This window comes from Haliotis rufescens, unplaced genomic scaffold, assembly GCF_023055435.1.
Source record: "Haliotis rufescens isolate VD_foot unplaced genomic scaffold, xgHalRufe1.0.p SCAF_2, whole genome shotgun sequence".
NCBI classification, from domain to species: Eukaryota; Metazoa; Mollusca; class Gastropoda; order Lepetellida; family Haliotidae; genus Haliotis; species Haliotis rufescens.
This window is the reverse complement of record NW_025963890.1, coordinates 65,619,596-65,647,379: the sequence shown is the minus strand read 5'-3', so window position 1 is coordinate 65,647,379 and position 27,784 is coordinate 65,619,596. Positions and strand designations below refer to the sequence as shown.

Below are 27,784 nucleotides of genomic sequence, written 5' to 3'. Positions count from 1 at the left end.
ATATTCCTATCTCATGTCATGACTTTAGTAAATGAAAAATGCAGGGACATTTCAAAACATTAGTCATCCAACAGGAGAGCAAACCCCAGTGTGCTGAAACAGACAGTCACATCAAAGATTTGCCTACTGCTTATGCAATGACATAAACACGTGTTCAAGCTTTTTAGCTTTCAAGAAAGGTAAAGAATTACCTGATCCCTAAAGTAATAATAAAAAGTGATGAACATTCTTTGATTTTAAAAGGTATCTGAAAGCTTGTATGATGCACACCTGTTTTCTGGGGCAACGGCTGCAGCGGCAGAGAAGAGGCCGTTGTCGGTGATCTGTTTGGCTGCCTGGGGTTTGTCTGGGCTTTTGACTGGGAGTGACGTGGACGACACCTCCTTGTCCTCGCTTGCTTCCTCGTCATCATCATCCTCCCCCTCCTTCGTGGGACTCTCTACACAAACACACATTACATCTTGTACATGATATAACAAACACAGGATTTATCTTGTACATGATATAACAAACACAGGATTTATCTTGTACATGATATAACAAACACAGGATTTATCTTGTACATGATATAACAAACACAGGATTTATCTTGTACATGATATAACAAACACAGGATTTATCTTGTACATGATATAACAAACACAGGATGTATCTTGTACATGTCACAAACACAGGATATATCTTGTACATGCTGTCACAAACACAGGACATATCTTGTACATGTCACAAACAAGGGATATATCTTGTACATGTCACAAACACAGGATATATCTTGTACATGATGTCACAAACATGGGATATATCTTGTACATGCCGTCACAAACATAGCATATACCTTGTACATGTCACAAACACAGGATATAATTTGTACATGCTGTCACAAACACAGGACATATCTTGTACATGCTGTCACAAACATAGGATATATCTTGTACATGTCACAAACAAGGGATATATCTTGTACATGCCGTCACAAACATAGCATATACCTTGTACATGTCACAAACACAGGATATATCTTGTACATGCTGTCACAAACACAGGACATATCTTGTACATGCTGTCACAAACATAGGATATATCTTGTACATGTCACAAACAAGGGATATATCTTGTACATGTCACAAACACAGGATATATCTTGTACATGATGTCACAAACATGGGATATATCTTGTACATGCCGTCACAAACATAGCATATACCTTGTACATGTCACAAACACAGGATATAATTTGTACATGATGTCACAAACACAGGATATATCTTGTACATGTCACAATCACAGGATATATCTTGTACATGATGTCACAAACATGGGATATATCTTATTCAAGTCACAAACACAGGATATACCTTGTACATGCCGTCACAAACATAGCATATATCTTGTACATGTCACGAACACAGGGTATATCTAGTACATGTCGTCACAAAGGATATATCTTGTACATGATGTCACAAACACAGGATATACCTTGTACATGTCACAAACACAGGATATTGATTGATCACAATTTCATTACATTACGGCATTTGGTTTTTCATTTGGTTTTCCTTCATGTTCTTAGGTGTTTACAAAACACAAAATACAGCAATCTAACAGAACCAGCTGTCCCCATCTTTCCCTCCAGGCAGACTCATGATCTGCACTCAAACAGAGATGACTTTGCAAATAGATTCAACCTGACAGCTTGCCTGCTATTCGCTCGGTTTTTTCTAGGCAGAAAAAACAAGGACTACTGACTGAAGGCCCTAGATTTTACTGACTTCTCACTTGTAACACCCCCCCCCCCCCCCGCCCCCATCAAGGCCCTCTTATGGTATGACCGTCTTTGTCTGGCACTGACATTTACAAGATGCCCAAGACTCTTGCTGACTGGTGACAAATAACATTCCCTCACTCACAATAACAAGGCTTCCAAGATGGAGAGCCTGGTAGACACCCACCTTTACTGTCAGGGGGCTGTCGAGGATCAGGTAGCGTAGCAGGCTTGAGTATTGATGACTGAACAGCAGGTTGTGGTGAGGTCCGTCCTGAAAAATGTTTTTAGATACAGGAAATATATAAATACAAAAATAACATATTCTTGGTTCTAAGACACAGCCTGAACCTGTGAACCTCTTCAGTACTGATAGTGTACTTCATTTCAGCCTTAAGTCAAGCAAAGATGCAATATGATACATGCATAGCACTGGTTTAATATCAAACAAGGAATGCTGTGTCAAATAACTGTTGCATCTAGGATTTGCCTTAAGTGGCCATGTATCAGTTTGCTATTATGCTACCTAAAGCCCACTATACCAATCAAAGACCAGTTAAGCAGATGAGAATTGCATATACAAAGTTTCATTGAAATATGTTGAACAGTTTTCAAGTTATGGCCTTGAAACAAACCCTACCCTCATTTTAGACTTAGTCAAAAATGTTTCCATGGAAACATAAGAAATATAATTTGGTAAAATCTTAAAATAGCAAAAGGCACCAGTTAAACTGATGAGCAATGCATATTCCAAGTATCGTTGAAGAATTTTCAAGTTATGTCCCACAAACGAACCCTACCCTCGTTTGAGACTAAGTCAAAATTGTTTCCAGGCTAACGTAAAACATAAAATTTGGAAAACAAATAAAATAGCAAAAGGCACCAGTTCAGCTGATAAGTGATGCATCTGTCAAGTTTCGTTTAAATAATTTGAATGTTTTTCAAGTTATGGCTAGGAAACAAATCCTACCCTTGTTTAAGACTAAGTCGAAATTGTTTTCATGGAAAATAATTAAAATTATGAAAAAATTTAAAATAGCACCAGTACAGCTGATGAGTAATGCATATCCCAAGTTTCGCTGAAAGACATTTAACGGTTTTCTGATCATGGCCTGGAATAGGATGGGAACATTGACACTGAAAACAATAGGTATCTCTTCCCTTTCATTTTCCAGACAAATCAAAGAACTTTCTATGTCAATCAAAAAATTTAAACTGTTTGACCCTGACCTTTACTCTTCAGTGTTTCCACCTGGTTTGTGAGGGCTGAGGGCCGCAGCTGGAACTTGCGGTTCTCTCCCGGGACTGCAACAATCACATCACTGTCAGAACCTTCTCTCATGGTATACCTTACCATTACACTACATTAACAAGGTGTCCATCTTTTAAAAGAAACAACACCTACATTGTATTTATTTTATCATAGAATCCAGAACAAGAACATCTTAAATTTTAATTAAATTGTATAGTTATAATTCTTATCCTATCTCAAACTATGCATATCTCCTTCTTTCAATCCTATGTGGAAACATGCTTGAACAAATGTTTCCAGCTTCTAAAAACAATTTCACCCAAACACATCCAAGCATCACCATGGTCACCACCCAAACAAATGGGTCATGCACTAAAATCCTGTGCACAGCGACCTACACGACCTAATCACATGACTACGTCTTTCTTGGAGCTGACAGGCTAGTATAACTCACTGTGATGCGGGGATGGACTGGCGGGGATGTAACGGGTGAGATAGGATAAGTATCATAAATATACAATTTAATGTAAAATTTACAAATTATTAAACTTATCCATCTCACACTATGCATTTATCCCTTGGATGAATGGGGAACAAATCCTCTAGCCTCAGTAGACTACAACTGTGAGACGTACACAAGGATTGGTTGGTTGGTTTTGTTGGTTGGTTTGTTGTTTAACGCCGCACTCAACAATATTCCAGCTATATGACAGCTGTCTGTAAATAATCGAGTCTGGACCAGACAATCCAGTGATTGATATCATTAGCATCGATCCACGCAATTTGGATCGATGACATGTATCAACCAAGTCAGCGAGCCTGACCACCCGATCCCGTTAGTCGCCTTTTACGACAAGCATAGTCACCTTATACGGCAAGCATGGGTTGCTGAAGACCTATTCTACCCCGGGTCTTCACGGGGCACGTACACCAGGAAGCTGGTGCTGAACAGTGATACCAACACAAGTCGTAATAATAAAGACAAGAACTTGTGAGTGGATGTAACCCCTTTCCGCTGGTCGGATGTAACAAGATGAGATCGGGTACAATGTGTCACATTTTTTCATGTAGAACATGCATACATGATTGACCGCGCAACTGTGAATAGAGATCTAGTCAGCTTGCGACTTAAAACTGACCTGGAAGGAGTCTCCAGGCAATCAGTTCTACAAGACAGACCACACCTCTATCTCCGAAGGACAATTGGGTGACCTTACTTGGCATCTCGTTTAATGCTTTGTCACAGCTATCAATCACGCCCCCAGGATTGAAGCATACCAAGACAAGAAGAGGAACGATCAACAATACCCACAAGTGGATCTTCAAAACAGTACCTACACACGTGCCTAAAGCAAAGGTAGGCAGGGAAATGTTTTTGGACACTGTTAAACAGCCACGCCTTGCGGCAACTTCTATATAACAGACCAGAGTCTCTACAGACAAGGTCGATCACCCTCTAATAAGTACTCAGTGTGGAACCAGAGCAATAATGACAATAAACAAATGAGTGACGATTCCAATATTAATATGGAGAACAAGTCAAACTAATAATGAAGGACTGAAGGACCTTAGTAATAACTGGCATTGACATGACTACTAACAATAAATGCATCACTGATGACAACGATAGCGTTATGTGAAAATGAGATAAATTACTTACGATCAACGTCAGAATCATTATCACTTTGCGAGGCAGACTTGTCGAGGGACATGAATGGGTTGACCATGAAGCGACTAGGTGCTATTAGACCTGAAAATGATCAAACACATCTCGATAACCGAGGAATACAGTAAACTACGGTTATAACGAACTGACAGATATAACGAATTTACTTTTTAGTCCCGACCATTTGCTGTGGTTATGCTGTATATATGCTTATAACGAACTACGGTTATAACGAACTAAAAATAGAAGTCCCTTTGAGTTCGTTATAACCGTAGTTTACTGTATTGAAAACCAAATCAACAAGAAGATGTGGTGAACGGTTGTGCAAGCGTAGGATGACTGCATCCCCAAGGCATGAAGCATGTGGTCTTTATGTTTTAATCATTTGATCTACAGATCCTTAATGTTCCAAATCATCTTTACTTTCCAACAAGTCTGAACTTTTTTCAATACTTTAAGTGAGTGAGTTTTTAGCAATAGCCCAGCAATATCACAGCAGGGGACACCAGAAATGGGCTTCACACATTGTACCCATATCTGGAATCGAACCCGGGTCTTCAGCGTGACAAGCAAACACGTTAACCACTAGGCTACCCGACCGCCCCTCAATACTTTAAAAAAGATTCATGGTTATCAAATGTGTGAAGGGAAGTAACTCTTTACATGCTCTCCTCACAAATTTCGTCGTTTTTCAGTTTCACCTGACCCATAAATAATCAAACTTACAAAACATCAGAATTTACATGGAACATAAGTGTTTGACAAAAAAAGAAAAGAAAGTAATCTGATTGATGAGGAAGAGGCTCTGTTGAACCAGAGCTGAACACAGAACCTGGATCTTGTGTGAGAAGCCAACACTTTACCTGCTTGGCTACCCCGCATAACCCCAACAATTCAGAGGAAAACATGGAAACAGTTTAATAAAAATCTTAACTGCGTTAGTGCCATGGTTATCAATCTTAATTTGCACAAAGGATGAATGGCAACAGGTATTATATCTGTTGTGTAACACCTTGCTTCAGTATTAGATAATGAGTGAATTCAGTGGTTGGGACACTCGACCAGGTTTACCAACGAATCACATGTTGGAACACAGATACTACTCAAAGAAACTACTCTTTCTTACAACATTTGAACAACGACCACATCTAAACAGCAAGAGCCGCAGTCTATAATAACTGCTCTGTACGCATAAAACACATGGACCAAATATGGCGTAAATAAAGCAAGGATAGACCCACTGACTCACACAGTAACTCTTACATGTCCGAGCCAATAGAAGAGAAACTTTCAGATTCTTCCCTGTCTAAACATTTACTGTTCTTTGTACTCACAATAAAAAAAGCTGAAACACATTTTTCTTACATTCTAAGAATATATTCAATGCGTTCTAAGAATACATTCAATGCATTAATGTCAAACCAAGTCACACATGCAACTACAGCATGTTGTATTACAATTTTAGACATTTCTTGTTCAGATATTTTACCAACATTTGCTGTAGAGTTCAGTTGTATACTCCCCAGGGAGTTGAGAATGATAATTGGAATGCATACAGATCCACTGGTAGAGGAACAAATAAACCTGGACAAGTGTGGTATATAAATGAATATTATTATTGTTGTTGGTGTTATTATTATAAAAATAATAATATCAGCCTCTTAGAATTTTCGTGATAATTCCTTGAGAAATTCCTTAGCTTCCAAATATTCAGTTCAAGAACAATAAAAAAGGAGACTGACTGAAACTCCACTAGCTGATCGGACTGCTTTAATTATTGAACTACTAACCCCTGATTAATGTTTATGGTATTTGTTTCTTGCTCAAGTGTAACTGTTGAACCCTGCGATGGGTAGGTCTATACCAGGAACAACGACCAGCACAATGCCACCTCTACAGCTAAAGGCAGCAGCTTGGTAACCATGGCAGCGAAGGGAGGGGTGACAAAGGGAGACAACCAACCTGTACCTTCATGTGGGTGAGGGTGTGCTGACCCAGTGGATACGACATCAGATTTCAGAGTGGCACGTGGAGCAAATGGGTTGGATGAGAAAGCACCTTTACAAACACACATAAAATATTAACATATCTGTATCACACATTTGTTGGTCACAAACAGCTACTTCCTTAAAGTTGATATCAGCCTTAACCCCTAACTGACAGTACTATAAACCATTACCCCTAACTGATTGTGCCATAAACCATTAACCCACACAGATAGTGCTATAAATTAGTACCCCACACTGACAGTGCTATAAATTATTACCCCATACTGACAGTGCTATAAATTATTACCCCACATTGACATGGCTATAAACCATTACCCCTTACTGATTGTGCCATAAACCATTAACCCACACAGATAGTGCTATAAATTATTACCCCACAGACAGTGCTATAAACCCTTAACCCCACACTGACAGTGCTATAAACCCTTAACCCCACACTGACAGTGCTATAATTATTACCCCACATTGACAGTGCTATAAATTATTACCCCACACTGACAGTGCTATAAACCACTAACCCCACACTGACAGTGCTATAAACCATTTACCCACACTGACAGTGCTATAAACCATTAACCCACACAGATAGTGCTATAAATTATTACCCCACATTGACATGGCTATAAACCATTACCCCACACAGATAGTGCCATAAACCATTAACCCACACAGATAGTGCTATAAATTATTACCCCACACTGACAGCGCTATAAATTATTACCCCACACTGACAGTGCTATAAACCCATAACCCCACACAGATAGTGCTATAATTATTACCCCACACTGACAGTGCTATAAATTATTACCCCACACTGAAAGTGCTATAAACCATTAACCCACACTGACAGTACTATAAATTACCCCACACTGACAGCGCTATAAATTACCCCATACTGAGAGTGCTATCAACCATTAACCCATACTGATAGTGCTATAATTATTACCACACACTGACAGTGCTATAAATTATTACCCCACACTGAAAGTGCTATAAACCATTAACCCACACTGACAGTGCTATAAGTTACCCCACACTGACAGTGCTATAAACCATTAACCCCACACAGATAGTGCTATAAATTATTACCCCACACTGACAGTGCCATGAAAAATTACCCAATACAGATAGTGATATAAACCATTAACCCACACTAATAGCGCCATGAAGCGTTGTCACCTGATGATTTCAACCCAAAAGTACATAGCCAGATGCATTATAGAAAATGCAAGTACATATTTGTGACGGTAAGACTTGGAAGTATTTTAGGAAGCAAATCATGTTACAGTCTTCATGAGATTACGATTTATGTACACTATGGCAGTGTTGTTAGTGCTGTATGTTCCGAATCGGGAATCTATTAGGATAACACCATGGAACAGCCTGTAGCTCTGTGTAGCGACAAGTCAATAACAAAATTGTTTATAGGGAGCAGCACAGAGAGTGAGTGAGTGAGTATGGTGTTATGCCGCTTTTAGCAATATTCCAGCAATATCACGGCTGGGAACACCAGAAATGGGCTTCACACATTGTACCCATGACGGGAATCAAACCCAGGTCTTCAGCGTGACGAGCGAACGCTTTAACCACTAGGCTACCCGACCGCCCAGCAGCACGGAGACCTGTAGGTAGATAAATACGATAAACACCTTTAGATAAATGTTATAAACACCTTTGATGTCATGATGGTGCCACCATGGGTATTTGTGTAGCCCTTAAGGTCTTCCTTATTCTCATCCTTTTTAAGGGTCAAGGTGTATATCAATACAAATGTAATTTCTTCATTATTTATTACGTTTGTTGGTTTAACAGGGAATGGCGTCATCCCTCAGATGACATCTTCAACTAGTCAGCTCGCGGACAGGGTTTACCTCTTTGGTCATGTGGACGAGGCATCTTATGGCCACACTGCAGACACAGTACTATCCACCCTGGAAAGGAGTTCTACCACCTACCATGGATAGGATGTTTAAGTTCCAACTCAAACAATTTATACTAAATTAATCAAACAGTAAACATGAATCTACTTGATCTTACCAGTATTCGCCCCTGATCCTCCAAATGCTGGAGAAGAAAAGAAAAATTACTTATTACTATTGAGTCAAATAATAAGTGCAACAATTTGTCAAATTTGTAATGTCAAGGGTTGTTATGACTACCAATAGATTTCACAATATAGACGTACAGCAAAAATGTTTATCTGTGCCAGTTCATATCTCATGTGCATTTTGTACATAGAAATAAAATATTTACTATCCGAGCACCAGTACCTGAGAATCCAGGCCTAAACCCACCCAGCTTGGAAGGTTGAATCACAGAGGCGCCATTTCTATGAGGAGGATCTGAAATAACACATTTATGTTTCAATAATCACAAAAAACAAGGCCATTTACAAATGAACCAGCTTGCCCTCTGCTCCGGTCCTCACCATAACAGGGTCTAGATAATATTTTTAGCTATTGAATATTTACCCACATGTAATCATTCACTTTGGGTATTGAGAGTTTTCTTTGGACATTGATAGTTTTCTTCTTCCGTAAATTTTTAAGTCTGCATGGGTATTTTAAAACCAATGAATGAATCTTTTTTTTAAATAATTCTGCTTAAAATTCTGTTATAGGGGACTCCTAATTTGCTTGTGTTATATATGGTATCAGCTCATAACAGCGATACATGTCTAAGTTACAATAAGCCAGGCGTGGCTGCTTATTTTGCATTATTCACTGGAGTAGGGTTCATGCATATGTGACGCCTGCATTCGATCAGTAAATAAAGATCTACAAAGACAAACAGCTACGCAAGCTCAATAGGCTAAACTGGGTAAATATGCAGTGGCGTTATACCATTGTTTGTAGTCACTTTTTTCATGTGTATTTGTCCGCAAGAAAGTCAAAATGAATTGAGTTATGGCGATTTTTTGTGCATATTTTAGGCAAATTCTGCTATAACAATTCTAATGATAATTCAGATACTTGGTCTCGAGGCCTGACCATTATTCTCCACGATGTATCGTGTCTTTCTGTGTCGCCCAAACCCAACTGACCACCTAGTCCATTTATTCCAGGGATGGGTCACTGGGGACCAATTCCAAACAGAAGAGGTACAAAGTGTAAATATTAATGTAATTGGAAATGGTCCAACAAAAACACAATAAATAAAACAAAAACTGCACACACAAACTTATTGCAAACAAGACAAAAAGTGAGCAGGGCTCACTAATACCCCCGACTTTGACTTTCTAAGTTCAAAACATGAAAAATGCAAAATTTCTCAGAAAATCCACTCATAGAAATATAACTTTGGACTGCACCTCTCCTATTGGTATAGAATCTGTAACACCATTGGAAAAGAATCCATGAAGTCGTTTTCAAGTCACAGGTTGCACAAATGTTGCAGTAAACAAATATATTCTAACTTCACAATATGAAAAACATCATATTTTGTCAGAAAATACACATATCACATTCAAACTTTGAACTGCACCTCTTCTATTAGTATGGAAACTGTTCCCTAAATTTGAAAAAAAATCCATGTACTAATTTTCAAGTCCTAGGTCACACAAATGTTTAAGTAAAAAAATGAAAAACTCTGTATTTTTTTCAGAAAATCCACCTGCACCTCTGCTATAAGTATAAAGTGTTCGCCAAGTTTGAAAAGAATCTATGTAGTAGTTTTCAAGTTATAGGTCACGCAAAAAAATGTCCTTGGAAGGTTTCACATATGGGGAATCAAACCCAGATGTCTGTCCTGATGAGCTATGCTTTCCCTACTGAGCTACCCAAGGCTCTTGTAAGGCAAACAATGCTGACTAACCTGCAGCTCCCGCTGGGCCTTCAGTTGATGTTGATACCTGCAAACAACCATGAAAAGAACAAATGTAGTCAAGTACTACTAATTACACTGATCACATTAATTCATTGCACCATGCCCCATGACTTTTCTTTCTGACAGAGATCCAGATAACTTTTTGAGCAATTGAGTTTTAACTCGATGGTTTCTATTTTAATTGGGTTATAACATTTTTAATTGGGTAACCAATATTTTTTCACTCATCTATTCATCACGCTATTGGTTTTTCCCAAAATGAGTCAACTTTCTAAGATTTTAAAAAAAATGAAATCATGTTTTAGATGTATATAACGGTTCTAAATATAGGCCTGACTAGGAAAGTAAATTAGCTCATAATTGTGTTTTGGAAATGAGCTGTTGTATGCATGCTGAAAAAGCTTCATTGGCTATTTGCGCGTGCTGTTTTTATACATTTGAGATTTTCATTTAATACATGCATTTCTGTATGCAAGTAAAATGAAAGTAATTGCGTTTTGAATATTTGGGGGGGGGGGGGGGGGGGGGGGGGGTATTTTACCCAAATACACAGCTTACAGCGTTAGAAATTGGCACTAGTCCTGTAGTCCATGCCAAACTGCCCAAAAGTTAAGGTATCCTAAGCACTTGTAGGAATTGGCCATTTTTAATGGTTTTGCTATATGTTATCATTATAAGGACTAGTGGACTAAACCTGTTAGTTTCTATTGCTAGCTCATCTGTAGCTCTGTTCTCATATTCCCAACCAATGTATTTAACCCCAAAATTTCTTATGAACCTTTTGTGACACCATCCTAATGTTTTCATGGGGCCTTCATTTTGTTGATAAGCCTCAACCAGGGATACATCTAGGATTCCAAACCAAGTGTCCTTGGCAAGCAAACAGTTAAACACCGTGATATTGTTTGAAATGTGATCATAATAACGTTCTTATTTTCACCAATTCTGAGGAATTAGGAATTTTTATAAATATAAATCCCTGCAAACAATCACGAAAAGAACAAATGGCTATAAGTCAAGCAGTACTAATTACATTGATCACATTATTCCTGGGACCAAGACAACTTTTCTTTCTGATATTCCTAACCCAAGTATTGAACCCCAAAATTTATCATGAAACAGGAACATAATAAAACTTAAGTGATGTCATCCTAATGTTTTTTACGGGTCTTCATTTGGATGATAAACATCACAAGTAGTCAAAATCTTTGAAATCCTGGGCATTCATACAGAATGCCTGGGGCTTTCCATCAGAAGGCCCTGACTTGCCTGCGTTTGATGTTTATTTACATTTTGAAGTACGTCTCACGGCATGGTGTTACATCACCCAAGGTATATACACATCATTTTAATAATGCATCTTATGTTAGTTTTTGACTGGTTAAACGTCATGGTTGTTAAACATTGCAAAAGTCCATGATGTGAATCATCCCTGAAACCACACGTGTTAAGTTTTGTAACCCACTGTTTTCCCACTGAGCCACTGGTGCAGGTGAGGAAAGGGTGTTCAATCTTACATGTCATGACTTCTGTTGTCTGCATGCTGCACAGGGTCTTTCTCTCGCCCACTGTCGAATTTGTTTCACATTGAGACTACTGTATTTGTTCAGATAAGCTTTTGGTGTTGTGGGTATTTTACCCATGCATTTTAAAATCATTGGGTATCAGTAATTCTATCTGCGTATTCAAATTTCTGTTACCCACTAGTTTTTACACATGTGGGTATTTAAGTTAAATATTTAAAAACACTATTCATCTAGTCCCTGCAAACTGGTGTCGTGTGGGTTCGAGAGCTTTATAGGACTCCAAAATACCACGATACTTCCACAAGAAAGTGTGATGGCAAATGATCATGATGTAACTGTCATCGTGGAGTTGCTGATTTGCTAGTTGAATACGCAGGGTTACTTCACAATATTTCGATGATACGCACAAGTTTTATTTTTGTAGCGTATCTGTAACGTTCGTTGCGTATTTGATACGCTTGGATTATATTTTACTGTGTATTTCTGCATTTCTGATGCGTATTTCACGCAGATACACAGCTTATCTGGAGCTCTGGGAAAGGGTGTTCAATCTTACATGTCATGACTTCTGTTGTCTGCTTGCTGCACAGGGTCTTTCTCTCGTCCACCGTCGAATTTGTTTCACATTGAGACAACTGTATTCACTTAATGTATTTTGTTGCCAGAATTCCGGGCTGTTTGGTGTAATGTGACAAACTGATCATGTTGATGACAATCAAACCCCTCAAAAACCGAATGAACCGAATAGTGTTTAAAACAATAAATGTATGCTTTGTCAGGCAAAGGCTTAGCACTTCAATGTAGATTACAATTAAAGTGAATACGTTCTAGACTGCAGTCAGCAATATTCCAGCTATATCATGGCAGCCTATAAATAATCAATGTTAGGTGAAATGAGGCTTAACGTTCTGTTCAAAATTTCTTTACCATTATACGCCGGAAGTGACAGTGCATGCATGTGAGTGCGACTGTTTGGACTAGTGCTGGTTTTATAGTGCTATCCCACTGAAATAACATGAACAGTTTAACATGGATACCCAGTCAGTAACATGATATGGACTCCAAGCCGTCCAGTCCTTGTTTTAATGCTGAGCGCTTGGCAGGATAACAACAAAAAAAGTATTTGAAATTAGCACTAGTCCTATACCAGCTTTAGAAATTGGCACTAGTCCTTGAGTCCTTGCCAAACTGCCCAATAGTTAAGGTATCATAAGGACTAGTAATAATTTGCCATTTTTAAGGGTTTTGCTATATGTTATCATTATTAGGACTAGTAGACTAACACAGTTAGTTTCTATCGCTGTATACATGCTATAGTCCTTGCCAACCTGCCCAATAGTTAAGGTATCCTAAGGACTAGTAGAAATTTGCCCTTTTAAAGGGTTTTGCTACGTGTTATCATTATAAGTACTTGTGGACCAAAAATGTTAGTTTCTATCGCTATATTAAATACCATCTTTGATTGTGTTTTGGTATGATGTGGTAAGGGGATCGAACCACCGACCTCCCACTCTCCAGGCAACCACTCTATCCACTGGACCATGGTTGTGGTCCTGTAAGCAATCGCTGGGACCAACCCTGACATGTTCCATGAACACAGGTCCAAGCTGTTGGTGACTCAATGCAATTTTACTCACCCTCTCAGTACCCTCTGTATTGTTTTCACTATCTTCACTTTTTGTTGAATCTGAAAATATCATTGTGTTTCATCACATATGCAAGACAACACACTGCATTCAAACTGAATATACCAAACACCTTCATTAACATGCCAAAAGGAATAAACATGATTAACAGATGCTGGTCCATACACTGACAAATATGTTTATTTTATTGGTTGAACATGCTGGTCTGTGCACATTTTCATAAGCTCCACCGACTTCTGCTCCAAACTCAAGAACATCACCGATCCAGATCAAATCATCAGTTACGACGTAGTAGACCCCTTCACCAACGTACCCATAGATGACACTCTGAAAATTCTCCATCGCATCTCTGAAACTCCTCTTGAAACTAGCCTATCCACAGGATCTATCATCGCCCTCACCACCGCCTGTATCTCCTCTACCTACTTCACCTGGGGGGATGAGTACTATCAACAGGTACACAGCCTACCCATGGGATCCCCACTCTCTCCTATCCTAACTGAAATCTACATGACCTACTTCACCCATCCAACCTATTTGCTGGTACAGGAATGTTGACGACACCTTTGTCATCCTAAAACAAGACCAAAACCCAACCCTCCTACTAAAACATCTTAACCAACAACACACAGCCCCCAACCCCGAGTACAGTTCACCATCGAAATAGAGTGAGTGAGTGAGTGAGTTTGCTTTTACGCCGCTTTTAGCAATATTCCAGCAATATCATGGCGGGGGACACCAGAAATGGGCTTCACACATTGTACCCATGTGGGGAATTGAACCCGGGTCTTCGGCGTGACGAGCGAACGCTTTAACCACTAGACTACCCGACCGCCCCTACTCGATAAAATGAAGTGTTAGTGGGGAAGACTTAACAGTCATAGACTATTCAATTACACAAGCCCCCCACCCCCCACCCCCGAGTACAGTTCACCATCGAAACAGAAAAGAACAACCAACTACCCTACCTAGATGTCCTCGTCTCCAGAACCCCAACAAACAGAATCCAAACCAGTGCCTATGGGAAGCCCACCAACACCAACCAGTACATCCACTTTAACTCCAACCATCCCCTTAGAACTAACCCGCATCAGCGCCCTTCCGCATCGCCCTCCCTTTCATACGAAAAGCCTCCCACATCATCAGCCGCCTCCTCAAACAGCAAGCCAATATTGACACCCTGTTCATCAGCTCCACCTCCCTCAATACCCTGCTAAGACAACCAAACCCCAAGAGCCCACAACTGTGGACTATCTTACATAGGTAAAACACCCAGCTCCATCAACACCAGAATCAAAAAGCACAAAACCTCAACCAGCAAATCAGCCATCTTGGACATATCAGCAACTGTCCTAATCACATCAACTGGGACAGCGTCCAAAGCCTATCCAAAAACCTCCATGATTTCACTAAAAGAAAACCAACAGAAGCAGTCCACATTCGTTACTGTTAATCCTCCACCTACTATATATATTCTGTACAATGTCCCTCATTCAGTCTTGCTTGACAACGGTATAAGGATCTATACTGAAACATCACTTTTTACAGTATTAAAGAAGTTGTTATCCATAAATTGTGTCTACTTCGTAAAACAAAAGTTTTCCATCTTACTTTCCAAAGGATTAATAAAAAAGAGAGAGAAACAGAATGATTACATGTACGAGGGCTGGTTGAAAAGTTCTAAGCCTACTCTTGCCACCAACAAGTACAATCATTTAGTGAATCATAGACATAAGAACTGCAACTGTAGTGTTATTATGTCTTTGTACCAGACCATCTTATGAACCTACCCATTGAAATCACCAGAAATGGACAAAACTGTCTATAGGGCAGTCATCAAGTACCTGCAACTGAAAGGGCTAACTCCAACACAGATACATGCTGACATGGTCTCCACTTTAAGGGATGATGCCCCTTCCTTTTCCACTGTAAAGAAGTGGGCTGTGGAATTCAAGTGTGGCAGAGAGAGCCTTGACGATGACCCGCATCCAGGAAGGCCTTCAACAGCAACCATTCCGGAAAACATTACCCGGTTGCATGACATGGTGATGGCTGATCGACGATTGACCCCTCGACATATTGCCAGTGTTGTGGGCATCTGTCATAAGAGGGTTGAGCACATTATCACCAACTAGTTGGGAATGACAAAAGTTTCTGCAAGATGGGTGCCAAAGCTCTTGACAGCGGATCAGAAACGTGTCACATTCCTGATGTCCCGTGACAATTTATGCCGTTTTGAAGCAAATCCCAATGATTTTTTGGCCCGATTTGTAACCATGGATGAGACCTGGATTCATTACTTTCAACCAGAAACCAAAATTCAGTCTAAACAATGGAATCATCCGGAATCACCAGCCCCCAAAAAAGCCATGTGGGTTCCTTCTGCTGGAAAGGTGATGGCTTCAGTCTTTTGGGATTCCAAGGGTATTCTGCTGATTGACTATCTTGAAAAAGGCCAGACTATCAATGGAAGATATTGTGCTGACCTACTGAGACAGTTGCGGGAGGCTATCAAAGCTAAGCAACGTGGAATGCTCACTAAAGGAGTCCTGTTCCACCAAGACAATGCTCCTGTTCACAAATCGGTGGTTGCCATGTCAGCATTCCATGATTGTGGCTTCTAACTCATTGACCATCCCCCTTATTCACCCGATTTGCCCCCGTCAGACTTCCACCTGTTTCCCAAAATGAAAAAGGAACTAGCCGGTCGCCATTTTCCTAGTAATGATGACGTCATTTCCGCTGTGAATGACTTTTTTAGGGTGGTTGAAGAAACTTTCTTGTTGACCGACATCCAGGCCTTGCAGCATCGCTGGCAAAAGTGTGTAAACCTGGAAGGGGACTATGTGGAGAAATTAATGAAAAACATCAATTTGGTAAGGGTCTTTCACAGTTAGGCTTAGAACTTTTCAGCCAGCCCTCGTATATCTGCCTTATATTTAATTGCAATATGAATTTGGAAGTCAAATAACCTGCAGTTATGCATGTTGTATGCCTTGTATCATTTCCACTGAAAGCCTTATCCACTAAAAAACAGGTCCAAGGTTTTACACGATGCACAAATGTGCATTCAGTACAACACAAATGTAGAGAATGGACACAGAAAAAATAAATAATACTATAGTACCATCAGTGCAACAAGAGCAGTTGAGGGTGTCTGTTATTTCATCCATCAATCATGACCACTGTTCACATGATCATTGATTCATTTCAGGCTCCAAAGTAATTATTAAAATGTACAAAACACTACACCATTTCATTACTTTACAGGACCCTTCTGTTGCCTGCTAGGCCCCTTAATGCTGATTGTCGGGGGTCCCCTTGATACCCACTTTTGCAAGTCAAGGTAAAACCCTGCAGGTCCTCATAAGCATGAAGTCAAACAGTACAAATCATCTATCTTTACACTACTGAATGACCATGCATATATTCAAATATACTTGTTAAAAAAGGTGCAACCCTAATAAGTCACACTGACAAACCAGGTAATCATTAAATAACAAGGAAAGCAAGAAATATCAAGGAAAGCAAGAAATATCAATGAGTACAGCTCACTCTGACATGGGTCTTTATGACTAGAAATTAGAATATACTGTAGATCTAGGTCTGTCTGAAATACTAAAACTTGAATTTACACTAACAGTCAATGGTGTGTTCCCTATTTTTTCTAAGTTGGCATCTAAATTACAAGTACTTTTGGCAAGATAGTTCCGGTGCATTCATACTGGAGAATCGAGTGCACTAGTACCATCGCATTCCAAAGCCGCTTTATTTGGATTCCATGCATTGTCATATCCGCAGATTAGACGTCTTCCAACATCAATATTTGCACAGATATCACACTGACAATCAATCAACTCCATGCCTACTTAACATATTCAGTTTGACATAAACTGATCACAAAATTACAGTTATTTACCGTTATGATAAGAACGAGATGGTCCTCTTTTTCGACGACCAAATCTTGATCAAGTTGGATGCACGAGATTTTTGAGTGAGCACTTGTTTCAGTATCGAATGCTTTATTCGTGATTTTGAAGATATGTTTTGTAGTGATACACAGTTTCTTGGAATTACTTTATTACAATATTAATTTATGACATGCATGCTTTCATTTTATTGTTGTTATCATCTGATTTCTCAACTTTTTTCCCGGCAAACCTACCTGCAACTGAGTCCGCCATCTTGCCTGTTGTGTTTAGATAGGTCACGTGACCTTATAGATGGCGCGGTGCAATGTTTTGACACGGCTCGAAATTTAATCAGAGAATAGGTTCACATTTCTTACTCGGGGACCCACAGCAAAACAAAATAGAAAATTATCTCATTCATTTTGTGTGTGAACCCATTCACGGATGTATAACCCCATAAATGAGCTATTGTTAAAATGGATCTATGCCAAAAACGAACTCACAAAAAAAACTCAATGTATATAGAATCCTAAAGGGAAACAAATCTAAAAATAACGGATCTTTTTAAATAAATAATTGAGATGGGTTGTGTCATCTTGTAACATGAGGTGCTTACTGTATTCTGCAATGTACATATTTGATATTTCATAACATTACAAAATGTGTACAACTAGTGTTATACAGCAATTATCGCATAGTTATACAGAAGTTTATTCATGAATAAATAAAGGCCACATGTATACTGAAAAGAATTACGCTCATATTTTGACATTCATAATTTCATGGGCATATTATAATTAGATATATGGATTTATTTTTATTAAAAATAATTAGTAGTAGATAGAATATTGATAGATTTATGAAAGAATGGTTCTACATATGACATATTAATGACATATTTTTCCATGCTGTTTTTGTAAAGTGTTTATCATTACAGTATGTATGTTTTATATTTCTGGGGGTAAAATGATATCGCGTGGTCGAAGAACAATTACCATGGTTAAAATGAACTCGTTGAATCAGAGACAAACATATACCAAGGATATATATACACATGTACGCTTTATTCTGTGGGAATAATACATTAATACCAGTATTAGTCGGCTACTCGTGGCTATATAGTAACATAGTCAAAGGTAGCGTGAAATACATCCAGGATCATTCAGCTCCAGTGTGACAATATTTTCGGAGCGGATTTTCTTCAGTTATTCTGCAGTTAGTATTTCTCGTCATGAAGAGTTTTTATTTCAGATTGTCCTTTGTAGCTCTTCAACACCATAATACTTTAGAGGCTGGTCAACATGACCCTTTATGGAAACCATGCCACGTATTATGGACATATGGAAAGCTCTTGGAAATGTGCATTCAACAGTATCACTCAAATAAATCAAAACTACCAAAATACCGTCTTTATAGCCGTTTGAAGTTATAAAAAAAATATGTGTTGTCACCCCCGGCTGTCCTAAGGATATATAGTAACATATGGAATCATTGGCATCTCTATCCAGACATCGGCAGTATATATGAACAGCAAGTAGTTAATAAAACAAATAAAATATTAAGCGACATCTCGCATGTTTTACATTCGGAGTATCAACTTCTTCCTTCTGGCCACCGACTACAGCCGTGAACTATTACTTTTACTATTTACTCAAATCAGACGTACAATATAAATATTAAAAAATCGATTTGTATTTATATTAAGTGTCGCCATCATTGGTTCATACATGTCATCGGTGGAATTAGGAGATACACATACTGCTTTTCCAATGTTGAAATAGGTGGCCTGTTGCTTTAACCGGCCAGTAATATATACTGGTTTGGGTTATAGTCAAAAGGGTCAAACCTTTCTACTAAGCTAGACTTTTTGGTGTCCGTTTTGTCAAATTTATTGCACACAAGATAGTGAAAAATGAAAAGAGAAGTCGCACCACTCAATGTGACTCAAAAGATATGTCGTCACAGGCGAATATATAGAAAAGCACCAAGCTCTCGATCTGTGCTTCTCAGAACGTCATTAACATTCTGTTGACTTCGGTCGTGTTTTTATGCCCAGAATATATGCATTTTGTAACTACTTTTTATACAATTAATGATTTTCAAAATGCCTACACACGATCAAAGACCATATATTATGGTCTCTTGATACTATGAAAGTATTACTATTCGAACCTCCCTTACACATACATATTAGTTGTTGTTTCTATCAGAGGTGATTATCATAATTTGAAACCTCTGATTGACCAAAATTAAAATCGAGTATTTTACAAAGTCATGTTAGAATTCGTAAGCAAATCCCGCCTGACGTAGGGATAACGCTTTGTTGGCTACTGTTTGAGTATGACAACTCTTTTAACCGAACACCGTGCACCGCATTACTATACCATATAGCGGGTAAACGAGTTTCACAGGAAGTTGGTTCAGTGAGTTACTCAAAATGGCGGACGACGAAACCAATGCGAAGAAGGGAGGTTTTTCTTTTGGTTTTGCCAAGAAAATTGACAGCAAAAAATTACAAAATTCGGTTGCCAGCGATTCAGAAAAGAAAAAGGAGGAAGAAACAGATTTTGTGTACTCGTTCGAGGGTAAGGAAGTCAAAAGCTCAAAACCAAAAGATACAGCCCCGCAGGCATTTGTTATTCCGTTGATAAAGAGCAATAACTGGAGAACTCAGTTTTTGGAGAAGAAAGACCAGGTAAAGGAAGAATGTGATAAGACTAACACAAACGACAGCAAAGGCATTGCACCCGACATTGCACCCAAAGTAGAGAAAGGAAACCTGACTCTGATAGAACAGGCGACAAGAGAAATTATCGAAGCAACTGCACTTGAAAATCAAAACTGGGAGGGGCGCGGGCAGCCGGATCCAAGTTTAAGCGTTCCTTTACTTGTTCGTAATAAGGTTCCCGAAGGTTTCGAAACAGATGATAAACTTGATGTGTCCTTGAGGCCGGATGGTCCAGAAGATGCTGACTATGAACAAATACCAATAGACCAGTTTGGGTTTGCGATGTTGAGAGGTATGGGGTGGAAGGATGGCGAGGGCATTGGTAAAAACAAGGAACTGGTCCCACCACCCGAGGCAATATTAAGGCCTAAAGGACTTGGGCTTGGTGCAGATAAAAGTAAAACATTACAGAAGAAAAATGGTGCTGTCTCTGAAAAGGGTCATGATAAAGATGACGAACTTGAGTTGAAGAAGGGTGCATTTTGCTTAATAACTAAAGGCACTAGCAGAGATATGTATGGAGTTATTGAAGGTTTAGATGATGACAATGCAAGGACTATGGTGAAATTAACACTAAGTGGCAAAATTGTGACAATTTCCCAGTATTCAATTGAACTTGTGTCAAAGAAAGACTATGAGAAGTTTTCAAAGTATCTCAACAAGGGAAAAGTTGATAAGTATAAGAAAGAACAGGAAAAGAAGAAAAAAGACAAGCATAGATCTAGAAGTAGAAGTCCCCATGAAAAAAGCAGAAGGAAGAAATCTCACCGGGGTCACAATAGAAGTCCACACGATGACAGAAAACTTCATGATCGCAGTAGAAGTCCACATGACAGAAAACATGGCGATAATAGTCCGCTTGTAAGATACTCAAGCCCAGATATGGAGCGCTCAAAACACATGGAACATGACAGAAAGAGGAAACACAAATCCAGCAGAGACTTGTCTGATGATGAAACTACTTTGGTCAAACAAAGTTCAAGTTCCCATAGGCATATGCCAGAGGATAAAAAAGCAAAAAGAGAAAACGGGCACACAGAAAATGGTATTTTCTTGTGGGCAAGGCCAGACATTAGGGTTCGAATTGTTGATAAAAAGTTTAAGAGTGGCAAATATTACAAGTCAAAAGTCATAGTGGTGGATGTTATCAGTGAAGATAACTGTGTATGTCGGACAGAGGAAGGGCGAGTACTGGAGGGACTGTCACAATCAAGCCTTGAGACTGTTATTCCCAAACATGATCATGCACATGCTTTGATTGTCTCTGGAAAGTACAGGGGTCAAATAGGAGAAGTTGTGAAAAGAAGCAAAGAAAAATGTGAAGCTTTACTGCAGTTGCTTAGTGACCGAGACATCGTGCTGAAACTTGGATATGATGATATCTGTGAATATGTTGGTGACATAGACCAACAGTTTGACTACTAGTAATGCTAGTCATGCTAGATAATAGTTTTGAACATGTTGGACAGAAGCAAATGTCTTAATGCAGTTTGAGACAGCATGTAAACAGTCAGACAGTGATAGAGCAGTACAGGTGAAATGTCATGTATGACATGTACAAGGACATCAGAAAATAAAATCTCTTTGTAACAGTTATGGTGAACATTGGCATGACAAGGGGTGTAATTATTTGACTCTATGTATTCCCATCTTGACCCTGCTGTTATGGTGACCCCCCTCCTAGCCACAAATCCAATTCGTCAGAGAACTAGTATTTGTTTCGTCTTATATATCCTGATGCTGAAATTAGAAACTGTCATGATACTGCAATGTATTGCCAAACATTGTGATACTGTTACCAGATACCATGGCTACCACAATTATTTTACTAAGTAATATTTCAGGACAAACAGACTGATCAAACTGAACTGACCATGATGAAATAAATATAATAAGAAGTTTTGTTCACTTCAAATGTTTTGTCTTTCATATGGTTGTGACATTCCCCAAGTACATGTACATTAAAGTACCCCATGTCTGATTTCTGCACTGTTTTTTGAAACTATGGATTTGTCAGAGATACTACAACTACCCACATGAATTGTGATACTTTTCACTAACAGCACCCACCATCCGATTACATATAATTTGGCAAGCCAGTAGGCAATATTTGGCAGTATATCATTTTGAAAAAATATAATAAAGGATTATATTTGAGAGACATTACCACATGAAATTAAGTCCCATCAGATGATCACTGTATCGGGGATACCCCAAGATGGAAGTCAAAGGGTCTTTGTCATACCCCTAATGTTAATAACAGGGGTGTTCACATACCCAAACTTTAACATTTTACTTGCCCAGCCTGATTTTCAACTTGCCCTGCTAAATCAGAGAAAAGAATGTATTAACTTTAATTTTTTTTAAAAACTTAATTAACGGAAGCAACAGGTAATGGGAGATGTGCAGAATACAAAAATGACTAGTCAGGTAGTTCATCTGCAGATGACAAACACATGATGTTAGCTCCACCGATTTTTCATAATTGCACAAGGGCAACTAGATTATATTTTACCACCTGCCTGGCAATGATACAATGAATATTGCATTGAGGTATAGGTCTGATATCTGTGATCTGGTAGTCTGACGTTCAATTTAGTGTAAATGTTTTTGAGTAGAAAGAGATACAGGTAAATGATTTTGTTTGGTTATCATGGTTATGTCCAACTCATTCCCTGTATGCTGTGTAGTCTGCAGAGTTGTGTCCCTTTGTGGCCAGGATTGGTTGGAATCCCAGATTCATTCTGATTATTATCCTTGGTTTGTCAACACCGTACCAATGTTTATCAAGTTTCTCTAAATTTCGTAAATGTCTATGACCAGCAGGACTTTGGGCATCGTGAGCATATTTTATAACGAATGTATGACTTTTCAAAGCAATTCTCAGTCTTAGCAGCAGAGACCATATAAAATCTATTATATGGTCTCTGTTAGCAGGTATTCATTAATTGAGATCATTCTGAACCAAATGATAAATGAATACCATAATTATACAAGAGACAGTGTTTCAGCTTAAGGCCATCTTTTTTAAAATTTCTTTGCAGGTATTTTTACTCTAAACCTTGGGTTTGAGAACTTAGCAAAAGTAAAATTATGCCCTTTAATATGTTTGGTAAAACAAATAGGTCATGAAGATATGAAAATAATATAATTTTAAATTCACTATTTTCATTTGTCGTTAAATTTAACAACAGGAACAGGAATGTTAAAAAATGATTTGTGTTTACCGGAGAACAAAGCCTCACAAACTTGGACAAAGCTTGGAGTACTGGGGAGCTATTAATAGTGTTTGTCATGGCAACCTATCACATTTCGGTCTGTCGGCACAGTAAATTAATTGATTATTGGGTTCAGACCTACACTGGACACGTGCAACAGACTGCAGCACAAATGTCTAGACCTACTCTATAGTGTGATTATGTAAAAATAAGTTGGTTACAAAATTCAAGACATGACCTGTTCAGATGCTTGCAGATGTTTTGGTGAATCAGAATCATGAGTTCTTTTATGAACCTTAAGTCTCAAAATACTCACAGAAAAACAAACATTATGTGTCTTTGTATAGACATCACTGTTAGTAAATAGAACAAACACGAAAATTTACAATGTACCATCAGTTGAGGATCTTGTATTCAGTCTTGTATGGAGGCATAAGTGACCCAGTGAACTAAAGTGCTCAAAGTCAGAGTGTGCAGAGTTGCGGCCCTTGTTCATGTCACAGGTCCATGATCACCTGATATGACGAAGGCGATTCTTGGTTTGTCTGCACCTGGTGGTATAGATTCATCACTTTGTAATTTCCTCTCACTTAAAGCTTACAAGGTACATTAAGTGAAAATGATAATTTACAGCATTCCTATTGATAGTTTGCATATTTAGCCATACAGGTTTGACATGACCGTGATATTTTGATAATATCATGATGGGTCTTGGATGAGGTGACTGTGGGTCAGTTGTATCTGCACTATGTCCCCACTGTTTCATCCTGTAGTGATTCCAGGTTAGACTTTGTCCCCAGCAACCTATGCTGGTCAGAGGCGACCAAGGGGTGGTCGGGTAGCCTAGTGGTTAAAGCGTTCACTCGTCATGCCGAAGACCCGGTTTCGATTCCCGACATGGGTACAATGTGTGAAGCCCATTTCTGGTGTCCGCCGCCGTGATATTGCTGGAATATTGCTAAAAGCGGCGTAAAACCTCACTCACTCACTCAGAGGCGACCAAACAGATCAGGAGGTCTGACTCTGTGACTTGGTTGATATGGTGTCATCCTGCCCTGGCCATGTCGATCAGTACAGTTTGGATTATTGATCAATTGAATCTCCTGAACCTGGTATTTGCTGTTCCTTTTGTTTTATAGCAGGACTAAATCATGTTTGACTGTTTGGTTTTCTTCTGCAACACTTATTTAAGGAATTGTACCACCCATGACATCAGCACAGCCACATAGCTGGAAACACTGAGAACTAAAGTTGTGAATGGTTTGACATGTCAGTAGTGTTGTGAAATCTATGGCTCATGTTCAATCAAGGTGTTTCTGGACACCAGTACTGTGTAATGAGATCTACTTATTTGTGTGTGTTGTCAAATGTATTTAGTCTACCTTCTTGATTAGAATCTCACATTCATAGCTGCAGAACTGAAGACACATTTACATTAAAAAGGAATATGAACCTGCTCAATTGTTTACTCCTTACTCAACTTTATCTGTTTATTAGCATTGAAGTGAAGTAAGAAACATTCGCTTGTCCCAAGTGCTGGAGTAGTGTTCCTGTTTTTACATTTTGCATCAATTTTATAACAAGAAATACTTCATTTTTGTGTTTAAATTTTATAGGTAAACTCTCAACATGTTGGTGTAGTGTGTTATTGTTTTGATTGGTTGGGGAAGAACTGTAATTGTATTTAGTTGAGTGACTGTTGAATTTGTAGGACTCATCTTTAGTTATTTCAGTTACTTATTTAATATTTCATCTTTTCTTAACATGACAGGCATGTCGGTACAGGTATATTTACCCCAGTCTAAAATAATTTAATAATACAAACACACCTTTTGTCAACAATTTAACTTGTTTTTTGTTAGATACATCTTGAAAAGTGACTGTTTTCTAAAGGGCTGGACCCATCACATGCTTGTAAGTCACAATATTTATTTCTTTACAACTAGTTGTATATACTTAGATGATTGGATCATTTAAATAAGTCACCAGAAAAAGTAAATTTTGTAGAAATATTTGTTGACATGGTTGAGCATGTTCAAATATATAAAAAAGAAAGTGATTTCATTTGGATTATTGAATGCATAGACTATGATATTTAGATATTTACAGTATATTGTATTCTACAACAAGGTTTACAAACCCATCCTCATCCACTGAATGGGGGAGCTGTTGGGTAGCCTTGTAGTGAAGTCGTTTTCTCGTTACCGAGAGGTCTGGGTTTGATTCCCCACATGGGTATTGTTAGAATATTGCTAAAAGCTGCATAAAACCATACTCACTCACTCCAGTGTAAGAACTTATACACAAGTAATCTCTTGCCAACTGTCTTTACAGCTGACTTCACACATGAGATCTTATAAATATAGAAATGACAGAATAAAAAAAATATGTTAAAGGAATAATCTTTCTTTGTTTTAGTTCTGAACTGCGCATCGTTCACATTATCATTCCCAGAACATGGCATGCATACATGGCCACTATGTACAGGGTAATTTGTAACAGTTTATCCTTACTTACTTAAATTGGGAATTTAACCTGCGCTTTCCGACATATGCGTATTACCTATAGAACCCTGTCTGACAAGGCATGCAGGCGTTAGGCCAGATTAAAACCCTTTTGGACATGGCGTCACATATTTTTAGTGCATATTTTATTTTTTGCCTGTGAAGAGATCACCCGTTTAATAACAATACAGCTGTATTACACATTGTGTAATACCAAAACGTGTGCTTTTGTACTCTCGGAACACGTTTCACGAACGAATATTGAAAGCTCTCAACATCCCTTGGCTTATTCAACGACATTGCGTGTGGAGTTGATAGATCACTGATAGGAGCTTATGCACACTCGATGACCCCAGCAACCTTGTTGCTAGACTGACGTCACATGGCATTGTTTCGCCGATGGATCTTGCAACATAATTCCACAAATTACGTCATCGGGTATTGCGACGTTATTGTAAACTTTGAGGTGCAAGGCCCGCTCCACAAGGGGATCGTATTGCAGCGCAACGAAAGTCGTTAGTCTAAGTTAAAGTATGTGAGTTGCGATAGTCTTAGCCCTACGATAATTTTGTGAATTCTAAAGGTGGACCGTTGTATGGTATTAAATTCATACGTTTCAACTTTTGACGTGTTTGAAGTATTATTCTTTTAAACTCAATTGGACTATGCCGTGGATCGTGCAGGTGTCAGCCTATTCATACTCACCTGATTAATTCTAAAAACGTTATAAATGGCAAGTAATAAATAAAATACTAAACTGGCTCCCGTGTAGTATTCTATATTTAGACCACCGTAACATACCCGATCGGACCAGTTGTGCATCTGTTAGACCGCCGTGACATACCCTATCGGACCAGTCGTGCATATGTTAAACCACAGTAACATACCCTATCGGACCAGTCGTGCATATGTTAGACCACAGTAACATACCCTATCGGACCAGTCGTGCATATGTTTGACCACAGTAACAAACCCTATCGGACCAGTCGTACATATGTTAGACCACAGTAACATACCCTATCGGACCAGTTGTGCATATGTTAGACCACAGTAACATACCCTATCGGACCAGTCGTGCATATGTTAGACCACAGTAATATACCCTATCGGACCAGTTGTGCATATGTTAGACCACAGTAACATACCCTATCGGATCAGTCGTGCATATATTAGACCACAGTAACATACCCTATCGGATCAGTCGTGCATATGTTATACGACAGTAGCATACCCTATCGGACCAGTCGTGCATATGTTAGACCACAATAACATACCCTATCGGACCAGTTGTGCATATGTTGGACCAGTTGTGCATATGTTAGACCACCGGAACATACCCTATCGGGCCAGTCGTGCATATGTTATACCAGTAGCATACCCTATCGGACCAGTCGTGCATATGTTATACCACAGTAGCATACCCTATCGGACCAGTCGTGCATATGTTAGACCACAGTAGCATACCCTATCGGACCAGTCGTGCATATGTTAGACCACAGTAGCATACCCTATCGGACCAGTCGTGCATATGTTAGATCACAGTAGCATACCCTATCGGACCAGTCGTGCATATGTTTGATCACAGTAGCATACCCTATCGGACCAGTCGTGCATATGTTTGATCACAGTAGCATACCCTATCGGACCAGTCGTGCATATGTTAGATCACAGTAGCATACCCTATCGGACCAGTCGTGCATATGTTAGACCTGGGTCCACTTTGACACCCTGTTTGAA

The 27,784-nt window shown here is 38.9% G+C and overlaps 2 protein-coding genes across 5 annotated transcripts in view; one reads left to right on the top strand and one right to left on the bottom strand.

Annotated features, from left to right (window-relative positions):
• Positions 1-17,911, bottom strand: part of LOC124134528 (ran-binding protein 3-like) — a 36,406-nt gene extending 18,495 nt beyond the window's left edge. For 3 of the 4 annotated variants that reach the window (XM_046499384.2, XM_046499387.2, XM_046499386.2), the window contains exons 1-10: positions 17,852-17,911; positions 13,678-13,727; positions 10,503-10,539; positions 8,960-9,031; positions 8,727-8,753; positions 6,643-6,738; positions 4,675-4,764; positions 2,993-3,067; positions 1,950-2,036; positions 271-439 (exon numbers count right to left, since the gene is read on the bottom strand). In XM_046499384.2, coding sequence (XP_046355340.2) covers positions 271-439; positions 1,950-2,036; positions 2,993-3,067; positions 4,675-4,764; positions 6,643-6,738; positions 8,727-8,753; positions 8,960-9,031; positions 10,503-10,539; positions 13,678-13,727; positions 17,852-17,870 — 722 coding nt within the window. In that variant the 5' untranslated portion in view covers positions 17,871-17,911. The remainder of the gene's footprint in view (positions 1-270; positions 440-1,949; positions 2,037-2,992; positions 3,068-4,674; positions 4,765-6,642; positions 6,739-8,726; positions 8,754-8,959; positions 9,032-10,502; positions 10,540-13,677; positions 13,728-17,851) is intronic. The other variant, XM_046499385.2, reaches the window with a different exon arrangement.
• A 2,089-nt stretch (positions 17,912-20,000) lies between these two features.
• LOC124134527 (G-patch domain and KOW motifs-containing protein-like) lies at positions 20,001-22,449 on the top strand. Its single transcript, XM_046499383.2, has one exon. The coding sequence runs from the start codon at positions 20,035-20,037 to the stop codon at positions 21,748-21,750; it is 1,716 nt and encodes a 571-aa protein (XP_046355339.2). The 5' UTR covers positions 20,001-20,034; the 3' UTR covers positions 21,751-22,449.
• The last annotated feature ends 5,335 nt before the right edge of the window (positions 22,450-27,784 follow it).